The sequence below is a fragment of the Oncorhynchus clarkii genome, chromosome 18 (assembly GCF_045791955.1).
Source record: "Oncorhynchus clarkii lewisi isolate Uvic-CL-2024 chromosome 18, UVic_Ocla_1.0, whole genome shotgun sequence".
NCBI lineage: Eukaryota > Metazoa > Chordata > Actinopteri > Salmoniformes > Salmonidae > Oncorhynchus > Oncorhynchus clarkii.
Window position 1 is genome coordinate 63735395 of NC_092164.1, and position 27831 is coordinate 63763225.

At 46.8% G+C, this 27831-nt stretch overlaps 1 protein-coding gene across 1 annotated transcript in view; it reads left to right on the forward strand.

Annotated features, from left to right (window-relative positions):
• Window positions 1–27620, forward strand: part of LOC139373837 (zinc finger protein 40-like) — a 77656-nt gene extending 50036 nt beyond the window's left edge. The window contains exons 3-9 of the mRNA XM_071114910.1: window positions 3905–9747; window positions 9886–10022; window positions 10140–10315; window positions 17614–17700; window positions 22342–22976; window positions 25353–25853; window positions 25962–27620. Of these exons, the coding sequence (XP_070971011.1) occupies window positions 3905–9747; window positions 9886–10022; window positions 10140–10315; window positions 17614–17700; window positions 22342–22976; window positions 25353–25853; window positions 25962–26948 (8366 nt within the window). The 3' untranslated portion in view covers window positions 26949–27620. The remainder of the gene's footprint in view (window positions 1–3904; window positions 9748–9885; window positions 10023–10139; window positions 10316–17613; window positions 17701–22341; window positions 22977–25352; window positions 25854–25961) is intronic.
• The last annotated feature ends 211 nt before the right edge of the window (window positions 27621–27831 follow it).

Consider the following 27831-nt stretch of genomic DNA (forward strand, 5'->3'; position numbering starts at 1 on the left):
CTTAATTTCTGAATGGCCACGGTTCTTTCTTGACTTTCAGTCATTTCCCCCCTTGCATTCTAACTCACAGCCATTCTGTTATTATATATGATGAGATATTAATATAATAATATATACGACTATTATAGTATTCCCATATAACATTCCAGTATAGTTCATATGAGCTAAAGCACATTTATCACAAGTGCAGAAAAGTGATTTATAAGCTCATTAATTTATAAAACCAAATGTAACTTGGTATATATATACAATATACACTGCTCAAAAAAATAAAGGGAACACTTAAACAACACAATGTAACTCCAAGTCAATCACACTTCTGTGAAATCAGACTGTCCACTTAGGAAGCAACACTGATTGACAATAAATTTCACATGCTGTTGTGCAAATGGAATAGACAACAGGTGGAAATTATAGGCAATTAGCAAGACACCCCCAATAAAGGAGTGGTTCTGCAGGTGGTGACCACAGATCACTTCTTAGTTCCTATGCTTCCTGGTTGATGTTTTGGTCACTTTTGAATGCTAGCGGTGCTTTCACTCTAGTGGTAGCATGAGACGGAGTCTACAACCCACACAAGTGGCTCAGGTAGTGCAGCTCATCCAGGATGGCACATCAATGCGAGCTGTGGCAAGAAGGTTTTCTGTGTCTGTCAGCGTAGTGTCCAGAGCATGGAGGCGCTACCAGGAGACAGGCCAGTACATCAGGAGACGTGGAGGAGGCCGTAGGAGGGCAACAACCCAGCAGCAGGACCGCTACCTCCGCCTTTGTGCAAGGAGGAGCAAGAGGAGCACTCCCAGAGCCCTGCAAAATGACCTCCAGCAGGCCACAAATGTGCATGTGTCTGCTCAAACGGTCAGAAACAGACTCCATGAGGGTGGTATGAGGGCCCGACGTCCACAGGTGGGGGTTGTGCTTACAGCCCAACACCGTGTAGGACGTTTGGCATTTGCCAGAGAACACCAAGATTGGAAAATTCGCCACTGGCGCCCTGTGCTCTTCACAGATGAAAGCAGGTTCACACTGAGCACGTGACAGACGTGACAGAGTCTGGAGACGCCGTGGAGAACGTTCTGCTGCCTGCAACATCCTCCAGCATGACCGGTTTGGCGGTGGGTCAGTCATGGTGTGGGGTGGCATTTCTTTGGGGGCCCGCACAGCCCTCCATGTGCTCGCCAGAGGTAGCCTGACTGTCATTAGGTACCGAGATGAGATCCTCAGACCCCTTGTGAGACCATATGCTGGTGCGGTTGGCCCTGGGTTCTTCCTAATGCAAGACAATGCTAGACCTCATGTGGCTGGAGTGTGTCAGCAGTTCCTGCAAGAGGAAGGCATTGGTGCTATGGACTGGCCCGCCCGTTCCCCAGACCTGAATCCAATTGAGCACATCTGGGACATTATGGCTCGCTCCATCCACCAACAGACTGTCCAGGAGTTGGCGGATGCTTTAGTCCAGGTCTGGGATTAGATCCCTCAGGAGACCATCCGCCACCTCATCAGGAGCATGCCCAGGCATTGTAGGAAGGTCATACAGGCAGGTGGAGGCCACACACACCACTGAGCCTCATTTTGACTTGTTTTAAGGACATTACATCAAAGTTGGATCAGCCTGTAGTGTGGTTTTCCACTTTAATTTTGAGTGTCACTCCAAATCCAGACCTCCATGGGTTGATACATTTGATTTCCATTGATCATTTTTGTGTGATTTTGTTGTCAGCACATTCAACTATGTAAAGAAAAAAGTTTGAGCAGTGTATATCAGGATGTCAAGGACTAATAGGAATCTTGACGTCATTTGTGGGTAATGGGGAAATACCTTTCTTAAAGCCATGAAATCATGACAGGGTGACCACAAGGCCAGGTTTAGAGGTTCTGGGACAGCCCTCAATGGGTGTGTCCGGTTTGAACAGTAGATTCTTTATTTTGTTGGGTAACAGACTGACAGGACACCCACGGGAGAAGAACTGCAATTTGAGTTATGTGGTAACGTAGTAATGAAATACACCTGTTGTTTCCCTGACTGTATTGGATTTTATGTATTCATGTGACATGCTACTAATTAGCGCTGGTAACATTAATTAGCGCTGGTAACATTAATTAGTGCTGGTAACATTAATTAGCGCTGGTAACATTGATTAGCGCTGGTAACATTAATTAGCGCTGGTAACATTGATTCTCTAAGTGCAATGAGGGATTATTTTTATTTATTTTTTACCCCTTTTTTCTCCCCAATTTCGTAGTATCCAATTGTTGTAGTAGCTACTATCTTGTCTCATCGCTACAACTCCCTTACGGGCTCGGGAGAGACGAAGGTTGAAAGTCATGCGTCCTCCGATACACAACCAACCAAGCCGCTGCTTGGTACATCCAACCCGGAAGCCAGCCGCACCAATGCGCCGGAGGAAACACCGTGCACCTGGCCACCTTGGTTAGCCGCCACAGGAGTCGCTGGTGCGCGATGAGAAAAGGACACCCCTACCGACCAAGCCCTCCCTAACCCGGGCGACGCTAGGCCAATTGTGCGTCGCCCCACGGACCTCCCGGTCGCGGCCGGTTACGACAGAGCCTGGGCGCGAACCCAGGGACTCTGATGGCACAGCTGGCGCTGCAGTACAGCGCCCTTAACCACTGCGCCACCCGGGAGGCCTGTGCAATGAGGGATTGACTTCATTACTGACTGTGTACTATAACAGGAAGAAACCTAGAGAGGAACCAGGCTCTGGCTCTGCCGGGTAGAGATTATAACAGTACGTGGCCATGTATGCATATGTAAATGTGTTTACATTACCATTGCATTAAAGGTAAATATTGGAGATCAGTATGCTTTTATTCATCTATCCTCAACTAAACCACCGCATCATAATGAAAGGGGAAAATGGTAAGGGATGTTTTGAAAAAGGAGTGGGAAAGACGAAGAGGGGAAGGAGAGAGCGAGAAAGAAAGGCAGAGGGTGGGAGGAAAGGGTGGGTTTTAAACATACTGTATTGATGTGTGGGTCTCAGTGGCTACAGACACATAGGAGAACTTCCAGAGCCCAAAACACAAAGCCTCATCTGTGGAGCTGTTCGAAACGAAAGGCAGCGAGCGGGTAAAGCTTGGCTAGAGTTGGTGTTGAGGACAAGAGGTTTTACTGAACGACCGACCGACACAGACAGTGATTTGCTGCAAGCCTTAAAAACACTGATACACAGGTAGAGTACAGACATTTATCTTTCTGGTAGAAAGACGGATACTTAATGCAACTGGTTATGTAAACATTGCTGTGGTGATGGTGGTGATGATGATTCGTTTTATTTTGTGAAATAGCCTAGTGGTTAGAGCGTTGGACTAGTAACCGGAAGGTTGCAAGTTCAAACCCCCGAGATGACAAGGTACAAATCTGTCGTTCTGCCCCTGAAAAGGCAGTTAACCCACTGTTCCTAGGCCGTCATTGAAAATAAGAATTTGTTCTTAACTGACTTGCCTGGTTAAATAAAGGTAAAATAAAATTAAAAAATGGATTATCATGTTCTGAATATTTTTGAGCAGGATAAAAAATAAATTAGGAATATGCCTGCAACACAACATTATTTGGATGAGACTGTCAGAAAAATGTGAGAGGAATTCCATACATTGAGGACGTAATGAACTTCACTTCCAATTGATCAAGAAACTGATGCTTGGTAGCACAGTTGGCAGGGTCATTTCTTCTAACACAGACCAAAACCAGATTTTTATCTGGTTGGTGAATCTCATAGCAGGGAATCATGTCTATTCTCAATGAAGATCCTCATGGCATATGGGAATATTTTTATTTTTGCAGAAACTATCAACTTTATTTTAATATTTATTAGGTTTTAATTGATTTAGGTTTTAATATTATTTCAATATGAATGTTAATTTCTTTTTTTGTTTTCCTTCACAGGGATCAATGAGTGTGGTCGAACAAGTGCAGATAACATAAAGGGACTGAAGAGGAAAAAGGTTGTGACAGAGAACCAGCTGAAGAAAATACCCAAATCTCCTGTGAAGAAGCCCTTGCAGTCCAAGACCTCTGTGGCAACACTCCAAGGTACCTCGTCCAAGGAGGCTGTGAACTCCTGCTCCAATCCCGACAGCCCCTCTCGAAACCCTGCCAGCTCACCAAGCCGGAACAGAGATACGGAGTACCTTCGGCCTGTGGCTGAATCCTCTGAGGGAGTGACATCATCCATTGACAGTGATAGGCTGAAGCAGAGGGAAGTGTCTTCCTCAAAGCCACAGTCTCTTGATCCGGTCAGTGGTAAAGAGGGGTCTGCCTCTGGTGTTGGGGAATCTGAGCAGCTCAAGGACCGTAAGAGTGGCGAAACTGGATGTGAAGGTGACGCTACTTACCACACCAGCGCTCCACTTGAGGTCTTGCTCAAGGCTATGGAATCAGATTTCAGCTCCTTGGCAGAAAGAAATACACGTGTTCCAGTCACATCTGTTGGAAAACCAAGTCAAACCCTTTCTGCCCAGTTTATTAGTGAATTGAATGCTATGCCAGCTGTACATTTTGGACTCCAAACTCAGCCTGGCCATATGCAAACTTACTTTGTAAATAAACAAGAGAGCTACACCACCATGCAGGCCTCTACCCAGGCTACTGCCTTGCAGAATTCACAGCATGCTACACAGTATTTCAGCAACCGGGAAAAGCCTGTTCTACAAATGAGCTTCAGTACTGGGCCCTCCGCTGCCCGTACTCATACACCTATTCCATCTGGCTCCAATTCCTTACCCAAGAGCCAGCCACCGGTGGTCCACACATGCCAGTCCCTATCTGCCAGTGTCCCCAGTACCATTCAAGTCCCTGTTACACCTGGTTATAACCCAGTCCATATGGCCACAGTTGTAAACTTTGGTCTTGAACAGATGTGTAGCATCTCCCCAAAGCACCAGAAGCCTAAGAAGCAGGGGAAGTATGTGTGTGAATACTGCAGTCGGGCATGTGCAAAGCCTAGTGTGCTCCTCAAGCACATCAGGTCCCACACAGGAGAACGTCCCTACCCATGTGTTACATGTGGCTTCTCATTCAAGACCAAGAGCAATCTGTACAAGCATAAGAAATCCCATGCTCACGCAATAAAACTGGGGCTTGTGGCACGTTCCGACTCTGGAAGTGGGTCCCTCTCCGTGGAGTCTGACAAAGCACCCGGAACACATTCAGATGTAGAGGAAAGCGGGGACAGTGACGAGGAAAGTAGCACAGCGGACCTGGACCCTGACTCGTCACAAGGCAGTGTTGCAGCGTTCTCTGAGAGCAGTTTGCAGAGTGCAGGCACAACACAAGGCAACCATGGGGATGCAGGGGACCTATCGGCTGTTTTCGAAACGCTTAAACCAACGACGAGTCAGAGGAGCTACGAGTCCAAAGGGACAGCTGGCCTCCCGAAAGTAGTCGTCTATCCTGTTAATGTCTCGCCTCAGCGGGCGGACAGTCCAAGAGTCGCAGACTGTACCCCTGAGCAGGCTACTGCCCAAAGGCAAAGGGACTTCCAAACGGCACATCTAAGATCCAGCATCACCGCCCTGTCGTCCGTGAAAGAGGTGGATTGCACAATCCCCCTGAAGGATGCAAGAAGTGAGGATGAGGATCAACAGTGTAGGTCCCCACCAGGAGGCGGACATGGTCAGCTTCAAAGGCAGCAGGCCACAGACTTTTCTCAGCAGCAGCAGGGCAAGTGTCTGCTTAGTCCCCGCAGTTTAGGCAGCACAGACTCTGGGTATTTCTCACGTTCTGAAAGCGCAGACCAGGCCATGAGTCCCCCGAGTCCCTTTGTAAAGCTAACCCCACCAACAGACATGGATGTCACCAAAAATGCACTTCCTAATCTCCCTGCAGTGGTTGCCACTGTTATGAATGTGGCTTCCGTGGAGAAGCCACATGTTGTGCAAGGACAAATGCGTCCACCATTAGTAACAAAAGCACTCTCTCTTGAAGAGCGGATCTCAAAGTTAATATCAGACAATGAGGCAGTGGTTGATGACAAACAGCTGGACAGTGTCAAACCAAGAAGGACTTCTCTTTCCAGGAGAGGTAGCATAGACTCCCCCAAATCTTATATATTTAAAGACTCTTTTCAGTTTGACCTTAAACCAATGGCGAGAAGGTCAAGTTCCAGCTCAGACATACCCAAGTCCCCATTCACCCCTACAGAAAACTCTAAGCCAGTATTGCTATTGTCTGTTCCTAATCAGTATCCACCGATGGACTGTTTACCAATAACAAGAAGTAATTCTATGCCCACAACTCCAGGGCACTCGGGTCTCCCACCAAACGTTACCCAACAACCCCACATACTACGGATCTGCCAGTCTTTTGATGAAAAAATGAGTTCCTTAAACGATGATGTGTTTTCATCTGCTCCCTCTAACCCAAATCCAGCAATACATTCTCGTACCCTTGTACGGCAAGTAGCAGTGGAACATTTCTCCACAAGTGAGGTCCTTACCTCAGTCCGTTCCATGGATGAAGGTTACCATGGTTCTAGCGTTTCCACTGTGACAATGCAAAGGAGCAGGTCTTTTGAGCATGCACAAGACCCAAACCGAAAGCCTCAGCAGAGCAAAGGCACAATGTATGAGTGTGAGACCTGTCGTAACCGGTACCGTAAACTAGAAAACTTTGAAAATCACAAGAAATTCTATTGTTCAGAACTTCATGGTCCGAAAAACAAGCTGATGTCTGTCAGAGAGACTGAGCTGGATGTTTTTCAGCGTGGCATGCAGCAGCCATTAGTCCCCAGAACAACAGGTATTTCTGGCATAATGGACCAACAGCAATCAATTAGAAAAAGAAGGAAAATGAAGAGTGTTGGTGACGATGATGACCAATCACCAACTGACACCAATCCCCCATGCTCTGTTAGTTTTGATTCTTGCCAACTATCAACAGCCAGTTCAGGTCGGACATTTTCTCAGCAATCTATCATGGTTGATCTACTGCCTAAAAGCAACCCACCGCAAATACCTCAAATACAGCTAATAGCAGGAGTCACAGATGCAACAGAATCAAGACTGTCACCGATCAGAGAAACCCAGGTTAACACCTCTGGTAAAGAAAGAGGTGACCTACAGAGGCAAGGCAGCGGTACATCAGTTATCAGACATACCAACTCTCTAAGCAGGCCCAATTCATTTGAGATCTCTGAATCTATTGACAGAGCCTCTCCAGTTGATTTCCTGGACAAAGATGGCCATAGCACAGGAAAAACAAAGGCAGATGCTACAGCCAATCTTTCATTAGAGAGCTATCATGAAAAGATGTCCATACCTAAATGTGCCAACCAGGGAGTGATGGAAAACCGTGTTGACCGCACATTAGCAGCAGTGGCTGAGAGCTGCGCTGCTGTCCAGCAGTCTCGCCTGGTTCGCCAAAACAACATTCCTGAAATCCTGGTCACAGAGGAACCTGATCGGGAGCATGACGGTCATAGCACTGAGCAAGGGGAGAAGGCTGCAGATACATTCAACTGGCCCCAGAGGAGCGAGAGCCTGTCCAAGCTACCCACAGAGAAGCTTCCACCCAAGAAGAAGAGAATCCGTCTGGCTCAGATGGAGCACTCCTCTGGAGAATCCAGCTTCGAGTCCTCACTGTCTCGAAGCCTCAGCAGGGACAGTAGCCTGTCAAGATGTTCCAGCGTATCAGCCTCCTTCGACTGGGACGAGCCATTCAGGTCCGAGAGCCCCTCCAGAGGAGAATGTGCCAACAAAATCTGTGAGCTTCAAGGGCTACCAATAGCCTTCAACACCCTAGGGGTCCCTGGCATGATGAGACGTGCTGCCTCAGAACAGATCAGTTGCACTCAACCCTCAGTGGAGATATCTTGTGACTATCGCAGCAAGTCCTTCGACTGTGGCAGTGGGTCTCCCAGCAGGTCTCTGCCACCCAACAGGTCAATGTCACCAATGGAACTGCGAAAGAGTGCTCAAACCTCCTCGTCTCCGCATGTACCTCTCATTGAAAGGCGAAGGGGGCCACTGGTTCGCCAGATGTCTTTAAAGATTGGGCCGGAGAGTCAGCAACATGTCGGGAATCATGCCATCGCTGTCCAGAGGCTCCCCACTGTAATCTCTATATCTCAGCAGAGGCCTCAACAGATGCAACAGACTGCCAACAATCCTCCCATTGCCCAACCTTTTATTTTGCATTCTGGAGAAACTCTCCTGCAGCACAATGAAGAAATGGTGCAAAGCATTAACCTGGGCAGCCAAAGTCAACTGCCTCAAGTTCATGGTCTTCCACACCCTTGGCACCTAACATCGAGGGTTCAGACATGCCAAAATCGCCAGCAATCTGCAGTTAATGTCATGATCAGCCAAGAAGATGCTCAGAGCAAGTCTGCTGACTGTCAAGACAAGAAAAGCTTTGTACCCAAGTACCAACTGCGGTGTCCTGCTCTGAGATCAAGCAAAACATACTCTTCCACACAGGGCACTCAGACAACCATGCCCGTCTTAACAACACCCATTGCCAAGCGGATGCAAAGTGTGTCAAAGTCTTCAGATGTTCTCCACAATGTCTGTGTGGCACAACCGTGTCATCAGATTGTAGGGAATAAGACACAGCCGATAGTATTGCCTTTAGGCCTACAAAACATCCGACCTTCTCAAAACCAGCCAAGTGCTCCCCAATTGCCACAGATCCTGATAACCCATGAGCTGATGCACCCTTCCCCCTCTGTGGCCAGTAAAGGCAGCCTCTACAACCTTCATGTTGTAGATACGGACACAAAGACTGTACCAGATATGAACAAGGACAGGCCTCCAGCATCTGCTGGCCTTCAAGTAAAACACAGTTTAGTTTCCAATACCCAGAACCATTTTGGTGAAACTCGAATAGCTCCCTCCCTGGGCTCCTTACACTGCACCCAGAAAATGGCAGCTGTGACCCTCTGTCCACAACAGGAGCCCATTGCCTCAAGCAAGAGAATGCTCTCCCCTGCCAATAGCTTGGACATCGCCATGGAAAAACATCAGAAGCGAGCAAAGGATGAACATGGTGCGGCCTGCCTCACTGACGGCAGGTCCGTCAACTACCTGAACTCCAACATGGCAGAGGTGACTAGGCAACGGAAGCTAATGCTAGTCCGGCAGGTGTGCGCCACTGAATCAGCAGACAGTCCCATCGAAACTGTGGCTCCTCCACTGCAACACGAGAAACCAGAGGATGAAAAGAATGCCCAGACTCCTAATAACCGCGAGACTATGACACCAGAAAGCGCCGGACAGGATGAACCATCTACTGTAGTTGCTCAATTACAGCCAAGCTTTGCATTAACCACCTCTCTAGGAAGTCACGTCTCCTCCGTGCCAGCGAACGCCTGCCTGAAGCCTCAAGACAAGAGCGAGGAACAGAAATTGCCCCCTGCCAAGTCTCCCATTAGATCCTCGACTTTCCATGGACAGGTGAAACTGGCCTCATCTGTATCTGTGGTCAACACACGAGACAGCCACCGCCTGTCTTTCCCCAGCCTGAAAACTACCACCACCTTCACCTGGTGTTACCTGATGAAGAGGAAGCCTCTGCATGTTCCCCAGATGGACCAGAAGATCTCGGCCTACTCCACCTGGGCAGTGAGCCCCAACAACCCCCACCCACTGGGTCTGCCCACCAAGGTGGTGATGTCTCTCTTCAACTCCAAGCAGAACTCAAAGAAAATACACTACACAGAGGCCATAACGACAAGTATGAAATCAGACATCTTGGCCTATTCAAGCAAGCTGAAAGACGTCATGCCGAAGGTTACAGACATTTTGCACATTTATTTATATTTGTATTATCAGTGTTCAATGTTCTAATTCTTAATCCAATCAATTTTATCCATCATTTATCATTATCACATTATCTTAGCTATTTTCTCAAATCAACTTACTCCCTAGGTCCTAAAGCATCAGAAGTCTCTAACAACTGAGAATAACAGCAAAGTGAAACCTGAGACTCAGGTGAGCAGTGAATCAGACAAGGATTCTTCCGCATCCAAACTAGAGCCACGGAGAGTCAAGATATTTGATGGAGGGTATGTAATCCCAGGCATATTCAAAATATTTCACATTTATTTGATTAAATAATTTAAGGATTTTAGTTGTTTGGTTAATACACTGATTATTTCTCACCTCTTCTGTCAACCGTGCAGATTCAAATCTAACGAAGAGTATGTGTACGTGCGTGGGCGGGGTCGAGGTAAATACATCTGTGAGGAGTGTGGGATCCGCTGCAAGAAGCCCAGCATGCTCCGTAAACACATCCGCACCCACTCTGACGTACGGCCCTATCACTGCACCCACTGCAACTTCTCCTTCAAGACTAAAGGTCAGTGCTGACGGCAGCAGTAGCGTGTTCTGGCTTATAATAAATTAATCAATAGCTGTTACACTACGTGACCAAAGGTATGTGGACATCTCATTCTAAAATCATGGGTATTAATATGGAGTCGGTCCCTTCTTTGCTGCTATAACAGCCTCCACTCTTCTGGGAAAGGCTTTCCACTTGATGTTGGAACATTGCTGCCGGGGGACTGGCTTCCATTCAGACACAAGAGCATTCGTGAAGTCAGGTACTGATGTTGGGCGATTAGGCCTGGCTTGCAGTCGGCGTTCTAATTCATCCCAAAGGTGTTCGATGGGGTTGAGGTCAGGTCTCTGTGCAAGCCAGTCAAGTTCTTCCGCAAAGATCTCAACCAACTATTTCTGTATGGACCTCGCTTTGTGAACGGGGGCATTGTCATGCTGAAACAGGAAAGGGCCTTCCCCAAACTGGTACCACAAAGTTGGAAGCACAGAATTGTCTATAATGTCATTGTATGCTGTAGTGTTAAGATTTCCCTTCACTGGAACTAAGGGGCCTAGCCAAATCCACTAGTAGTACTTCTGTGTATACAGTGGGGCAAAAAAAGTATTTAGTCAGCCACCAATTGTGCAAGTTCTCCCACTTAAAAAGATGAGCGAGGCCTGTAATTGTCATCATAGGTACACTTCAACTATGACAGACAAAATGAGAAAAAAAGATCCAGAAAATCACATTGTAGGATTTTTTGTGAATTTATTTGCAAATTATGGTGGAAAATAAGTATTTGGTCAATAACAAAAGTTTATCTCAATACTTTGTTATATACCCTTTGTTGGCAATGACAGAGGTCAAACGTTTTCTGTAAGTCTTCACAAGGTTTTCACACACTGTTGCTGGTATTTTGGCCCATTCCTCCATGCAGATCTCCTCTAGAGCAGTGATGTTTTGGGGCTGTTGTGGGCACCACAGACTTTCAACTCCCTCTAAAGATTTTCTATGGGGTTGAGATCTGGAGACTGGCTAGGCCACTCCAGAACCTTGAAATGCTTCTTACGAAGCCACTCCTTCATTGCCCGGGCGGTGTGTTTGGGATCATTGTCATGAAAGACCCAGCCACGTTTCATCTTCAATGCCCTTGCTGATGGAAGGAGGTTTTCACTCAAAATCTCACGATACATGGCCCCATTCATTCTTTCCTTTACTCGGATCAGTCGTCCTGGTCCCTTTGCAGAAAAACAGACCCAAAGCATGATGTTTCCACCCCCATGCTTCACAGTAGGTATGGTGTTCTTTGGATGCAACTCAGCATTCTTTGTCCTCCAAACACGACAAGTTGAGTTTTTACCAAAAAGTTATATTTTGGTTTCATCTGACCATATGACATTCTCCCAATCTTCTTCTGGATCATCCAAATGCTCTCTAGCAAACTTCAGACGGGCCTGGACATGTACTGGCTTAAGCAGGGGGACACGTCTGGCACTGCAGGATTTGAGTCCCTAGCGGCGTAGTGTGTTACTGATGGTAGGCTTTGTTACTTTGGTCCCAGCTCTCTGCAGGTCATTCACTAGGTCCCCCGTGTGGTTCTGGGATTTTTGCTCACCGTTCTTGTGATCATTTTGACCCCACGGGTTGAGATCTTGCGTGGAGCCCCAGATCGAGGGAGATTATCAGTGGTCTTGTATGTCTTCCATTTCCTAATAATTGCTCCCACAGTTGATTTCTTCAAACCAAGCTGCTTACCTATTGCAGATTCAGTCTTCCCAGCCTGGTGCAGGTCTACAATTTTGTTTCAGGTGTCCTTTGACAGCTCTTTGGTTTTGGCCATAGTGCAGTTTGGAGTGTGACTGTTTGAGGTTGTGGACAGGTGTCTTTTATACTGATAACAAGTTCAAACAGGTGCTATTAATACAGGTAACGAGTGGAGGACAGAGGAGCCTCTTAAAGAAGAAGTTACAGGTCTGTGAGAGCCAGAAATCTTGCTTGTTTGTAAGTGACCAAATACTTATTTCCCACCATAATTGGCAAATAAATTCATCAAAAATCCTACAATGTGATTTTCTGGATCTTTTTTTCTCATTTTGTCTGTCATAGTTGAAGTGTACCTATGATGAAAATTACAGGCCTCTCTCCTCTTTTTAAGTGGGAGAACTTGCACAATTGGTGGCTGACTAAATACTTTTTTGCCCCACTGTATTTATATAGGTTATATCTGACTGTAACTTCATTATGAACCCACCTTTATAAATGTAAGGTGTATTTAAGCAATAAGGCCCAAGGGGGTGTGGTATGTGGCCAATATATCATGACTAAGGGCTGTTCTTAGACACAACGCAAACCCCAGAGGTGCCTTATTGCTATTATAAACTGGTTACCAATGTAATTAGAGCAGTACAAATAAATGTTTTCTCATACTGGTGGTATACGGTCTGATATACCACGGCTGTCAGCCAATCAGCATTCCGATTTTTAACCACCCAGTTTATATTATACATTAATGCAATGGTGAAAGAAAGTAGATGCAATTTATTACCGGTACAGGACACCCAAGTGTGCCCACACATTTATTTTTATACTACAAAAATTACAGGGTAGCCTACTATGCTGACACTGACAAACAAACAGATCAATAAAAATTATTTTGTCTAATCCATATAATCGGCCTACGGAAAGACGAGACACAAATACAATATGATGTCCATCTCAACTGGAGGAGGAAATGATTGTCCAAAAACGAACAAAAGTGGCACTGATCCATTGATAAAGACAGTGACTATGCACACTCACCGAGGATATGGCCGATGTTCTCCACTGGCACCAATAAGACAGGCTACTGTTTGCTCAATTAAGTTAGATAATTTTGATAACTAAAAGACAGATTGGAGGCTTTTCATTGTCATCTCTTTACAGCAATAGCCATTTGCTTTCCAAACTGTTTTTTCGTGATTTGTATTTTTAAATATTGCAATACGCCTGGCTGCATCTGTCTGCTTTTGCAGCGCGCTCTGCCCAAATTGCGGGCCCTTCTGACTGGGCTATGTGATTTAAAATGATCCACTTTTCTTTTTTTAAGAAGCTAATGGTCCTCTGTGGCCAAATCATGCTTTCTGAGGTAGTAGCCTGTTTTGAATGTTTTATTTCTTTCTTCATAGACAGGAGTAAGCTAATTAGGCTATATGCTTTTGGCAATTTAATTCTATTTACTTTAGGGAAAGCTTCCCCTGGCCTTACAGACCCGCTGCCTTTGCCTTTCAATGTGGCAGAAACACAACCAGTCATGATGTTTTCATCTGATTGTTTGACAAAAGCGCTCCTGTAGGCTACCCGTGCTCATTCGTCCACTCACAAAATAATTTCAGCATCCAAATCCCAACAAGGCACTGTGCACTCGCAATTTGATGAATGGAAAGAGACATTGTGATGATATTCTGCGATTGTCATTAGGCCTAAACCTGTAGCATGAATTGATGCATCCACTGTTGTCCACGCGCACCTCGGGTCTCGGCCAATCATCTCCACCGTGACAAAATCCAAGTGTTGTCCTCAAACCACAAAGCAGTTTGAAGCGTATTCCACACGGTTTCCAGTCAATTAGCTAGTTGTTCATGTGTCTGACATGCAGTACTGTTAATAGTGTAATAACGTATCGTTTTTTTTTTGGCATGTTGTAATTGTGATAGAACGTGAGCCTATCAGGACGGCTTACCCACTACTATTAATTTTGCCGGGACGCCGTACCGGACCGTGCCGCCTTACTTTACACCGTTTGGTTTACAATAACTAATGTCTTAAAGCTGTCTATTACAGATTTATAAATCAGTAATATCTAAAAATAAATTATTATAAACTACTTATAAGCCTTTATAAATGTAAGGTATAATATACTGTATATGTTAATGTAAAGTGGGCGGCAGGTAGCCTAGTGGTTCGAGTGTTGGACTAGTAACCAGCAGGTAGCCTAGTGGTTTCGAGCGTTGGACTAGTAACCAGCAGGTAGCCTAGTGGTTAGAGCGTTGAACTAGTAACCAGCAGGTAGCCTAGTGGTTAGATCGTTGGACTAGTAACCAGCAGGTAGCCTAGTGGTTAGAGCGTTGGACTAGTAATCAGCAGGTAGCCTAGTGGTTAGAGCGTTGGACTAGTAACTAGCAGGTAGCCTAGTGGTTCGAGCGTTGGACTAGTAACCAGCAGGTAGCCTAGTGGTTAGAGCGTTGGACTAGTAACCAGCAGGTAGCCTAGTGGTTAGATCGTTGGACTAGTAACCAGCAGGTAGCCTAGTGGTTAGAGCGTTGGACTAGTAATCAGCAGGTAGCCTAGTGGTTAGAGCGTTGGACTAGTAACTAGCAGGTAGCCTAGTGGTTCGAGCGTTGGACTAGTAACCAGCAGGTAGCCTAGTGGTTAGAGCGTTGAACTAGTAACCAGCAGGTAGCCTAGTGGTTAGATCGTTGGACTAGTAACCAGCAGGTAGCCTAGTGGTTCGAGTGTTGGACTAGTAACCAGCAGGTAGCCTAGTGGTTAGATCGTTGGACTAGTAACCAGCAGGTAGCCTAGTGGTTAGATCGTTGGACTAGTAACCAGCAGGTAGCCTAGTGGTTCGAGTGTTGGACTAGTAACCAGCAGGTAGCCTAGTGGTTAGAGCGTTGGACTAGTAACCAGCAGGTAGCCTAGTGGTTAGAGTGTTGGACTAGTAACCAGCAGGTAGCCTAGTGGTTCGAGCGTTGGACTAGTAACCAGCAGGTAGCCTAGTGGTTAGAGTGTTGGACTAGTAACCAGCAGGTAGCCTAGAGGTTAGATCGTTGGACTAGTAACCAGCAGGTAGCCTAGTGGTTAGATCGTTGGACTAGTAACCAGCTGGTAGCCTAGTGGTTAGAGCTTTGGACTAGTAACCAGCAGGTAGCCTAGTGGTTAGAGCGTTGGACTAGTAACCAGCAGGTAGCCTAGTGGTTAGATCGTTGGACTAGTAACCAGCTGGTAGCCTAGTGGTTAGAGCTTTGGACTAGTAACCAGCAGGTAGCCTAGTGGTTAGAGCGTTGGACTAGTAACCAGCAGGTAGCCTAGTGGTTAGAGTGTTGGACTAGTAACCAGCAGGTAGCCTAGTGGTTAGAGTGTTGGACTAGTAACCAGCAGGTAGCCTAGTGGTTCGAGTGTTGGACTAGTAACCAGCAGGTAGCCTAGTGGTTAGAGCGTTGGACTAGTAACCAGCAGGTAGCCTAGTGGTTCGAGCGTTGGACTAGTAACCAGCAGGTAGCCTAGTGGTTCGAGCGTTGGACTAGTAACCAGCAGGTAGCCTAGTGGTTCAAGTGTTGGACTAGTAATCAGCAGGTAGCCTAGTGGTTCGAGCGTTGGACTAGTAACCAGCAGGTAGCCTAGTGGTTAGAGCGTTGGACTAGTAACCAGCAGGTATCCTAGTGGTTCGAGCGTTGGACTAGTAATCAGCAGGTAGCCTAGTGGTTCGAGCGTTGGACTAGTAACCAGCAGGTAGCCTAGTGGTTCGAGCGTTGGACTAGTAACTAGCAGGTAGCCTAGTAGTTTGAGCGTTGGACTAGTAACCAGCAGGTAGCCTAGTGGTTAGAGCGTTGGACTAGTAACCAGCTGGTAGCCTAGTGGTTCGAGCGTTGGACTAGTAACCAGCAGGTAGCCTAGTGGTTCGAGCGTTGGACTAGTAACCAGCAGGTAGCCTAGTGGTTCGAGCGTTGGACTAGTAACCAGCAGGTAGCCTAGTGGTTCGAGCGTTGGACTAGTAACCAGCAGGTAGCCTAGTGGTTCGAGCGTTGGACTAGTAACCAGCAGGTAGCCTAGTGGTTCGAGCGTTGGACTAGTAACCAGCAGGTAGCCTAGTGGTTCGAGTGTTGGACTAGTAACCAGCAGGTAGCCTAGTGGTTTGAGTGTTGGACTAGTAACCAGCAGGTAGCCTAGTGGTTCGAGTGTTGAACTAGTATCCAGCAGGTAGCCTAGTGGTTCGAGCGTTGGACTAGTAACCAGCAGGTAGCCTAGTGGTTCGAGCGTTGGACTAGTAACCAGCAGGTAGCCTAGTGGTTAGATCGTTGGACTAGTAACCAGCAGGTAGCCTAGTGGTTAGAGCGTTGGACTAGTAACCAGCAGGTAGTCTAGTGGTTAGAGCATTGGGCCAGTAACCAGCAGGTAGACTAGTGGTTAGAGCATTGGGCCAGTAACCAGCAGGTAGCCTAGCATGACTCTCGACCGTCGCCTCTCCCGAGTCCTTGCGGGAGTTGTAGCGATGAGACAAGACAGTAACTACTAACCTATTGGATACCACAAAATTGGGGAGAAAATAAATAAATTAAAAACAATCTGTCGTTCTCCCCCTGAACAAGGCATCACTGTTCCTATGCCGTCATTGAAAATAAGAATTTGTTTTTAACTGGCTTGCCTAGTTAAATAGAGGTAAAAAAAAATGTTTAAAAAAATAAAATAAAAAGTGTGAACATTTAACTCTACAGATACTTTTTGTTTGATCGTCTACCAGTAACTGATGGCAGCAGCAGGCTGTATGCACTGAAAACACTGTTGATATTTTGTTGGACAAGGAAACACGCATTGTGAGCCCAATGTACGCACTGCACTATAGGATAGTTCATTTAGAATGAGGGCATATATTCCACTTTAATTACTCAATTCCTACATTTCAAGGCGCTTTTTAATTTCCGCCGAGTTTCGCTCTAATCTTTTTCCTGTTATAAACCTAGGTCGCTTTGAAGACTTTGTCTCTTTCCGTCTCTTAATAAAAGACGGTACGATTCACCGTTCCGTCTACACACGCAACACTGCAGAACAGTAACATAACTCAGTGTCAGCACAACATCCCACGTTCCCTTTACTCACCCATTTACATGCTGTCTGCCCAGAGACCGTGCCTTTGTCTCATATGGCACTCTAGTCCCTACAAATTGCACTACTTTTAACCAGAGTCCTATGGGCCCTAGTCAAAAATAGTGCACTTTAAAGGGAATAGAGTGCCATTTGGGACACAAAGTGTTCTCAGTCTTACGTAAGCTCCTCCTGTGCTGTGTAAGCCCCTCCCACCTCAACAAACCTTCCAAAATGTTTTTAAAATAAACCCCTTATCGGTAAGTAATGTGATTTTGTGTTTTCATTTCAGAGTGCTCCTCAACTTGTAAAGAACATCTCATTTTATATTGTTGCTATGGCATTGATGTTACAAATAAAATATTATATATTTTACTCTGCTAGTAATCAAGCATTTCACTGCTAAAGTCTACCCCAGTTGTATTCGGCCCATGTGACAAATACAATTGTATTTTTATTTTATTTTGATGTTTTTAATAAACCTGAATCTCTTCCCACAGGGAATCTGACCAAGCATATGAAGTCCAAGGCACACAGTAAGAAGTGTATGGAGATGGGTGTGGAGGACCAGGATACAGAAGACTCTGGTACTTCACATATCAGCATCCACCCACTGTACTGTAAAATACACAGGCATACTGACATAGGGGCATATGTTCTGGGAAGACATACATAGTTGTTCTGCCTGTTTATAATGGGAATTCACCACACGGTCTGTAATACACACAGACGTAGGGCCATATGTTCTGGGAAGACATACATAGTTGTTCTGCCTGTTTATAATGGGAATTCACCACAGGGTCTGTAAAACATACTGACGTAGGGCCATATGTTCTGGGAAGACATACATAGTTGTTCTGCCTGTTTATAATGGGAATTCACCACAGGATCTGTAAAACACACAGGCATACTGACGTAGGGGCATATGTTCTGCGAAGACGTACATAGTTGTTCTGCCTGTTTATAATGGGAATTCACCACAGGGTCTGTAAAACACACAGGTGTACTGACGTATGTGCTGGGGTGACTGTTATGAAGCCCATTCATCAGCGCTCTCATTGAGAGCATAAAGCAAACAGGAATAAACACATTCCTCTTAGGTCAAAAGGTTATTACAGATTTCTAGTAATATTTTAGATTTTTTTTCACTTTCAGTGTCAGATCTCTTAATCCGCACCGATCCCCTAGCTAAACTGGGATTAGCTAACTCCGGTTAAAGCCTTTGTTTATAACACAAAATGTGAATTTGATTAGGAAGGTTTATGAAACCGCTTTTGTTTAAGAGGTGGCTGTTTACACTCCATGTCTTCCCTGTCATTTTGATTTCAATCAAGAGACGCTGTGGGTTTCAGACTCCTACAGTGTGTGTAACTGGATAACGCCTCACACAGACACATTCGCGCTCGGACAGAAGCCCAATGTATCATCATCAGGGCGAATCCAGCACTTCTCTCTCTCCTATGCCTCTAGTAACAGAATCACCCTTCCACATTCCTTTTGATAGTTGTCCTGATAATGACTATGCACCACTATGAAATGCCGACTGTCACGGTCTGCGTTGTGATGTCACTGCTAGGGTCCTAGTTAGACATTCTAAATCCAGCTTGTTCTCCTCTTTACTGGGAGGCATGTGGGCGGCATGCACAGGCAGCATTTAGGGAGGGGTAATTGCTGTGTCTAATTTTACACAAATGGAGAGCGGGAGAGAGAAAGGAAGAGAGAGGGAGCGAGGTAGAAAGGAGGAGAGAAGAGCGTGAGACAGGAAGACGTCAATAGAGAGAACGAGAGAGAGAGAGAACGAGAGAGAGAGACAGTGAGGCTGAAAAGCTTTCTATGGTCCCGGGCCGGTACTGAGAGGATATTTGTTTTTAGCCTTCTGCCTGTGGTGACCTGTAAGGGTGTGAATGTGAATCACCAGTCCTTCAACGCTAATGTGCATCCCAAATGGAAACCTATTTCTTACATAGTGCACTATATAGGACATAGGGTGCCATTTTGGACAGACTCATTATGTACCCAGTCTTAATGCTATTCCTTGGCAGACTTTATTACTGTGGGGATGGATATAGTCTGTACCAGATATCTGATTTTCAAAGCCTCCACGTGAATGTTGGTTAATATCTGAACATATTGACACCGCTGTCTCAGATCAATGTTGGCTAGTCATGGCCAAAAGTTTTGAGAATGACACAAATATTAATTTCCACAAAGTTGGCTGCTTCAGTGTCTTTAGATATTTTTGTCAGATGTTACTATGGAATACTGAAGTATAATTACAAGCATTTCATAAGTGTCAAAGGCTTTTATTGACAATTACAATTAAGAATCAATATTTGTAGTGTTGACCCTTCTTTTCCATAACCTCTGCAATCTGCCCTGGCATGCTGTCAATTAACTTCTGGGCCACATCCTGACTGATGGCAGCCCATTCTTGCATAATCAATGCTTGGAGTTTGTCAGAATTTGTGGGTTTCTGTTTGTCTACCCGCCTGTTGAGGACTGAACACAAGTTTTCAATGCGATTAAGGTCTGGGGAGTTTCCTGGCCATGGACCCAAAATATCTATGTTTTGTTCCCCGAGCCACTTAGTTATCACTTTTGCCTTATGGTAAGGTGCTCCATCATGCGGGAAAAGGCATTGTTCGTCACCAAACTGTTCCTGGATGGTTGGTAGAAGTCGCTCTCGGAGGATGTGTTGGTACCATTCTTTATTCATGGCTGTGTTCTTAGGCAAAATTGTGAGTGAGCCCACTCCCTTGGCTGAGAAGCAACCCCACACATGAATTGTCTCAGGATGCTTTACTGTTGGCCTGACACAGGATTGATGGTAGAGCTTGTCTTCTCCGGACAAGCATTTTTCCGGATGCCCCAAACAATCGGAAAGGGGATTCATCAGAGAAAATGACTTTACCCCAGTCCTCAGCAGTCCAATTCCTGTACCTTTTGCAGAATATCATATGGCTTCTTTGCTGCCCTTCTTGACATCATGCCATCCTCCAAAAGTCTTTGCCTCACTGTGCGTGCAGATGCACTCACACCTGCCTGCTGCCATTCCTGAGCAAGCTCTGTACTGGTGGTGCCCCGATCCCACAGCTGAATCAACTTTAGGAGACGGTCCTGGCGCTTGCTGGACATTCTTGGGTGCCCTGAAGCCTTCTTCACAACAATTGAGCCGCTCTCCTTGAACTTCTTGATGATCCGATAAATGGTTGATTTAGGTGCAATCTTACTGGCAGCAATATCCTTGCCTGTGAAGCCCTTTTTGTGCAAAGCAATGATGATGGCACGTGTTTCCTTGCAGGTAACCATGGTTGACAGAGGAAGAACAATGATTCCAAACACCACCCTCCTTTTGAAGCTCTTCCTGTCTGTTATTCAAACTCAATCAGCATGACAGAGTGATCTCCAGCCTTGTCCTCACTCACACCTGTGTTAACGAGAGAATCACTGACATGATGTCAGCTGGTCCTTTTGTGGCAGGGCTGAAATGCAGTGTAAATGTTTTTGGGGGATTCAGTTCATTTGCATGGCATAGAGGGACTTTGCAATTAATTGCAATTCATCTGATCACGCTTCATAACATTCTGAAGAATATGCAAATTGCCGTCATACAAACTGAGGCAGCAGACTTTGTGAAAATTAATATTTGTGTCATTCTCAAAACTTTTGGCCACAACTGTATATACAGTATATCTCAAAAGTGAGTACACCCCTCACATTTTTGTATATATTTAAGTATATCTTTTCATGTGACAACACTGAATAAATGACACTTTGCTACAATGTAAAGTAGGGAGTGTACAGCTTGTATAACAGTGTAAATTTGCTGTCCCCTCAAAATAACTCAACACACAGACATTAATGTCTAAACCGCTGGCAACAAAAGTGAGTACACCCCTAGGGGAAAATGTCAAAATTGGACCCAAAGTGTCAATGTTTTGTGTGGCCACCATCATTTTCCAGCACTGCCTTAACCTTATTGGGCATGGAGTTCACCAGAGCTTCACAGGTTGCCTCTGAAGTCCTCTTCCACTCCTCCATGACGACATCACGGAGTTACGGCATCTTCAAGGCCCTTGTTGATGGAAGGAGGTTTTCACTCAAAATCTCACGATACATGGCCCCATTCATTCTTTCCTTTACACGGATCAGTCGTCCTGGTCCCTTTGCAGAAAAACAGCCTCACCCCCATGCTTCACAGTTAGGTATGGTGTTCTTTGGATGCAACTCAGCATTCTTTGTCCTCCAAACACGACGAGTTGAGTTTTTACCAAAAAGTTATATTTTGGTTTCATCTGACCATATGACATTCTCCCAATCTTCTTCTGGATCATCCAAATGCTCTCTAGCAAACTTCAGACGGGCCTGGACATGTACTGGCACTGCAGGATTTGAGTCCCTAGCGGCGTAGTGTGTTACTGATGGTAGGCTTTGTTACTTTGGTCCCAGCTCTCTGCAGGTCATTCACTAGGTCCCCCGTGTGGTTCTGGGATTTTTGCTCACCGTTCTTGTGATCATTTTGACCCCACGGGTTGAGATCTTGCGTGGAGCCCCAGATCGAGGGAGATTATCAGTGGTCTTGTATGTCTTCCATTTCCTAATAATTGCTCCCACAGTTGATTTCTTCAAACCAAGCTGCTTACCTATTGCAGATTCAGTCTTCCCAGCCTGGTGCAGGTCTACAATTTTGTTTCTGGTGTCCTTTGACAGCTCTTTGGTCTTGGCCATTTTGTAGTGTGACTGTTTGAGGTTGTGGACAGGTGTCTTTTATACTGATAACAAGTTCAAATAGGTGCCATTAATACAGGTAACGAGTGGAGGACAGAGGAGCCTCTTAAAGAAGAAGTTACAGGTCTGTGAGAGCCAGAAATCTTGCTTGTTTGTAGGTGACCAAATACTTATTCTCCACCATAATTTGCAAATAAATTCATTAAAAATCCTACAATGTGATATTCTGGATCTTTTTTTCTCATTTTGTCTGTCATAGTTGAAGTGTACCTATGATGAAAATTACAGGCCTCTCTCATCTTTTTAAGTAGGAGAACTTGCACAATTGGTGGCTGACTAAATACTTTTTTGCCCCACTGTATATACCGCTGTCTTGGTAACTAATAGCCCTCTATCTCTCTGTCTTGGTAACTAAGAGCCCTCTAGCCCATGTCTTGGTAACTAAGAGCCCTCTATCTCTCTGTCTTGGTAACTAAGAGCCCTCTATCTCTCTTCCCCAGGAGACCGTAGCCAGGTGGGCAGTACAGACCGCCCAGATTCAGACGGAGAGGACTCCGAAGGTGCTGATGATGACAACGAAGATGATAATGAGGAAGAGGAGGATGACAGCCAGGCTGAGTCGGGCCTGTCCACCAACCCCTCGGTCTCAGCCAGCCCCCAGCACATCCCCTCCTCCCTCCAAGCTGAGCTCCCTCCCAGCTCCCTTCTGGCCCAGTTGTCCATCCACCACCACCCAGCTGCCCTGTCACTCCCCCAGCCCCCTTACTCCGACTGCCACACCCACGATGCCTCAGATACAGAATCCGTGCCCATGCTGAGCCCCGTCTCCCTGGTCAAACAGATGTCAATCTCCGGAGGCTGCTCCAGCCCCTTGCCCTACTCCCCGCCCCCCCACACATCTGGCACAGAGTCGGTGCCCATGATGAGCCCTGTCTCGCCGTGCAGTCATATGTCCATCTCCGGAGGCTGCTCCATTCCCTTGCCCTACTCCCCGCCCCCCCACACATCTGGCACAGAGTCGGTGCCCATGATGAGCCCTGTCTCGCCGTGCAGGCAGATGTCCATCGATTACCCTGACTTTGACGTGCCCCCTTGTCCCCCCGCACAGGGCAAGAGCTGCTCCAAGCTCGGCCAGGTGAGCCCCACCATGTGCTCCTCCTCCCCCCATCCTCTCTCTCTCCATCCCTCCCTCCATCCCAATCACTCTGCACTTTCATACCCTTTCATATCCATACCCTTCCATACCCTTGCTATGAATCCCTTATGCGAGGCACTTCAGCAAATCTGTTCTGAATGAAAAGGTGAATGTATTTCTGATTATCAGCTTTCGATGAAAGGCTCGTTTCTAGTCACATACACTATATATACAAAAGTATGTGGACACCCCTTGAAATTCAATTATTTGGCTATTTCAGCCACACTCGTTGCAGACAGTTGTATAAAATTGAGCACACCGCCATGCAATCTCCATAGACAAACAATGCCAGTAGAATGGCCTTAGTGAAGAGCCCAGTTACTTATAACGTGGCACCGTCATAGGACGCCACCTTTCCAACAAGACAGTTTGTCAAATGTCTTCCCTGCTAGAGCTGCCCCGGTCAACTGTAAGTGCTGTTATTGTGAAGTGGAAACATCTAGGAGCAACAACGGTTCAGCCAAAAAGTGGAAGGCCACACAAGCTCACAGAACAGGACCGCCAAGTGCTGAAGCACACAGCGCGTAAAAGTTTTCTGTCCTCGGTTGCAACACTCACTACTGAGTTCCAAACTGGCTCTGGAAGCAACAGCACAAGAAATATTCGTCAGGAGCTTCATGAAACTGGTTTCCATGGCCGAGCCTCCACACACAAGCCTAAGATCACCATGCACAATGCCAAGTGTTGGCTGGACTGGTGTAAAGCTTGCTGCCATTGGAGTCCAGAGCAGTGGAGACGCGTTCTCTGGAGTGATGAATCACGCTTCACCATCTGGCAGTCCTACAGACGAATCTGGGTTTGGCGGATGCCAGGAGAACGTCTGCCCGAATATATAGTGCCAACTGTAAAGTTTGGTGGAGGGGGAATAATGGTTTGGGTCTGTTTTTCATGGTTGGGCTAGGCCCCTTAGTTCCAGTGAAGGGAAATCTTAACGCTACTGCATAAAATAACATTTTTGACGATTCTGTGATTCCAACTTTGTGGCAACAGTTTGGGGAAGGCCCTTTCCTGTTTCAAATCAAATGTATTTATATAGCCCTTCGTACATCAGCTGATATCTCAAAGTGCTGTACAGAAACCCAGCCTAAAACCCCAAACAGCAAGCAATGCAGGTGTAGAAGCACGGTGGCTAGGAAAAACTCCCTAGAAAGGCCAAAACCTAGGAAGAAACCTAGAGAGGAACCAGGCTATGTGGGGTGGCCAGTCCTCTTCTGGCTGTGCCGGGTGGAGATTATAACAGAACATGGCCAAGATGTTCAAATGTTCATAAATGACCAGCATGGTCAAATAATAGGTCTGGGACAGGTAGCACGTCCGGTGAACTGGTCAGGATTCCATAGCCGCTGGCAGAACAGTTGAAACTGGAGCAGCAGCATGGCCAGGTGGACTGGGGACAGCAAGGAGTCATCATGCCAGGTAGTCCTGAGGCATGGTCCAAGGGCTCAGGTCCTCCAAGAGAGAGAAAGAAAGAGAGAATTCAAGAGAGGATACTTAAATTCACACAGGACACCGGATAAGACAGGAGAAGTACTCCAGATATAACAAACTGACCCTAGCCCCCCGACACATAAACTACTGCAGCATAAATACTAGAGGCTGAGACAGGAGAGGTCAGGAGACACTGTGGCCCCATCCGATGATACCCCCGGACAGGGCCAAACAGGAAGGATATAACCCCACCCCCTTTGCCAAAGCACAGCCCCCACACCACTAGAGGGATATCCTCAACCACCAACTTACCATCCTGAGACAAGGCAGAGTATAGCCCACAAAGATCTCCGCCACGGCACAACCCAAGGCGGAAACATTGTAATGTTTCAGCATTACAATCCCCACCATGCACAAAGCGAGGTCCATACAGAAATGATTTGTTGTGATCAGTATGGAAGAACTTGACTGCTCAGCACAGAGCCTTGACCTCAACCCCATCTAACACCTTTGGGATGAATGTGAGCCTGTCCTAATCGCTCAACATCAGTGCCCAATCTCACGAATGCTCTTGTGGCTGAATAGAAGCAAATCCCCACAGCAATGTTCCAACATCTACTGGAAAGCCTTCCCTGAAAAGGGGAGACTGTTATAGCAGCAAAGGGGGGGACCAACTCCATATTAATGCTTTTGATTTTGGAATGAGATGTTTGACAAGTAGGTGTCCACTTACTTTTGGTCATGTGATGTATCGTCTTCTCATGTCTTTTCAATGAGTTGTTCCTGTGAAAAGGCATGAGGAGTATGTTCAGTGTTGGTCCTGTTTCCAGATCAGTCATGCAGTAGGTAAAGGTCATAATTACTCGTTTTTATTTTCTTCTTTCCCAGGATGGCACTTTGGCCCTGTCAGTGAGTGACCCAGGTGTCCCTGTCGGGACAGATGTCAGCACTCAGACCTCCTCCTATAGCCTCCAGACATCCTCCTACAGCCCCTTGCACTTTCCTTCCCAGCGCCCGACCCAAGGACCAGGGGCCACACAGGGGACCAACACCCACCTCTTCAGCCACTTGCCTCTGCACTCCCAGCAGCCCTCACACTCCCCCTACAGCATGGTCCCCGTGAGGGGCATCCAGCTGGTTCCCGCTAGCCTGGCAGCCTATTCCACCTTCGTGCCCATCCAGGCTGGCCCTGTCCAGCTCACCATCCCCGCCTTGAGCGTCATCCACCGGAACACCAGCCCCCTCCCATTCCCCAACACCTCTAACTCCCCTGAGCCCGATGGTATGGTGAGTCCCTCATCTCCCGTCAACCAGCCTCTGGTGGTCCAGGAGCCAATCAGTAGTATCATGCCCTGCTTCCCCCTTGGGCAGGTGGCTGGGCTGGGGAAGGTGACTGGGCTGGGGCAGGTGGCTGGGCTGGGGCAGGTGGCTGGGCTGGGGAAGGTGACTGGGCTGGGGCAGGTGGCTGGGCTGGGGCAGGTGACTGGGCTGGGGCAGGTGACTGGGCTGGGGCAGGTGGCTGGGCTGGGGCAGGTGACTGGGCTGGGGCAGGTGGCTGGGCTGGGGCAGGTGACTGGCCTGGGACAGGTGACTGGGCTGGGGCAGGTGACTGGGCTGGGGCAGGTGACTGGGCTGGGGCAGGTGGCTGGTCTACCGGCCCTCAGGGCCTCCCACCACACGCTGCAGTTCATGGGTCTGGAGACTCTGACCCTGACCAGCTCAGAAGGCCTGACCTCCACCCAGATGCTATCCCAACATGGCCTGTCGCTCAATGCCACCTTGGGCCTGCAGGTCCTGGCTCACACCTCCACCTCCCAGAGCAGGACAGTCCCCCACCACCACACCCACATCCCTGGCCTGCAGATCCTCAAAATCGCCGTTCCCACCCTCATCCCCTCCCTCAGCCCCCTCTCCGGCCTCAGTCCCCTCGCCGGACCCTTTGAGAGGCAGGGCAGCCCCGATGCCCCAGCAGCCCCACGGACCCCACAGCCCTCCTTTCAGACTGAAACCGAACCCTCAGTCAGCTGTCTGTCTGCTGCTTCCCCTCCCCCCGCCACCCTGAGGGGAAGTCTCGCCCAGGAATTGGCATCATCATGCAGCAGATCCAGCAGATCAGGACCGGGGGGTTCCGGGGGTTCCGGAGGTTCCAGAGGCTCCGATGACACACAGACTTCAGAAAAGAAAGAGAGGGTAACAACATCGCTAGAACAGCCCGCCCCAGCCTCAGCTCCATCCCCAGCTCCAGCTCTAGCTCCAGCTACAGCTACAGCTCTAGCTCCAGCTCCAGGCTCCGCTCCAGCCCCAGCTCCAGCCCCAGCTCCTGACAGGGGCCTGGAGGGGGATAATAATCCTCCAGCAGAGGGAGCCAGTGAGCCTGTCACGCCTCGGAGGCAGTCGATGCTCTCACGACAGCAGGAAACGGAAAACTACAATGATGACTCAGCATCCAGCGATGATGAGGACAGACTGGTCATCGCCACCTGAAACCCCCAACCGAATAGCCTAGTTAAAACCAGCCTGAATGCTGAGTTTACAATGGTGATCGCAACGTTAAATCTGGTTACCCAGGCTACTTATCAATGTTCTTATTTTGTAATGGTTGTCACTTTCTAAGACTGAAAACACTTCAGGGTAGGTTTGTTTCTCTGCAAATCACCATTCAAAGCACAGTTTCTGACATTCATATTGTTATGTGCAATCAATAGATGCTTATGTTAATGATCTTTTAACATCTTTGTCAGCTCCAGACAATTTTTTTGTTGTTGTACATGTTGTATAGACAATTGTGCCTTTTTCGTAGTTGCTTGTTTTAGGAACCTGTAAATAATACCTTACAAATTCAGTAGTTGCTTGTGTTTTATTTCAATGAAATGGAACTAAATAGAAGAAAATGTACCTTACCGGTTTTATTTTGGAAAGTTTTAATGTCAATTGTAAATTTATGAGAAAAAAAAATGAATGTGTTATACTTGGACATTTCTATGGATTTGGGGCATTGTTTCTGTGTACAGATGTTGTGTTCAACTATTTATTACAGTATATTCCATGTAGTGCCCATGATGGTTCATGTCCATAGGTATGTGTAATATGGTAGCTTTTCATTGCAGTATCACTATTATTATCAACTGTATCAGTAAAACTTTGTTTACAAACATACATTTTTATTCAGGTTTTTTTTTGTCTCCGATGCAAATATCATGTTTCCACAATTTAATACAACGAAATTAAAATACAATTGAATTGGGGAAAAATATCTAATTATGTTTAGATGATTAAACAGTAGTTCAATGCATTTTTCTTTTACTATGCATTGACCTGTAGTCCTTCCATCTACATGACTTCAATCTACACCACACTGAGAACAGGA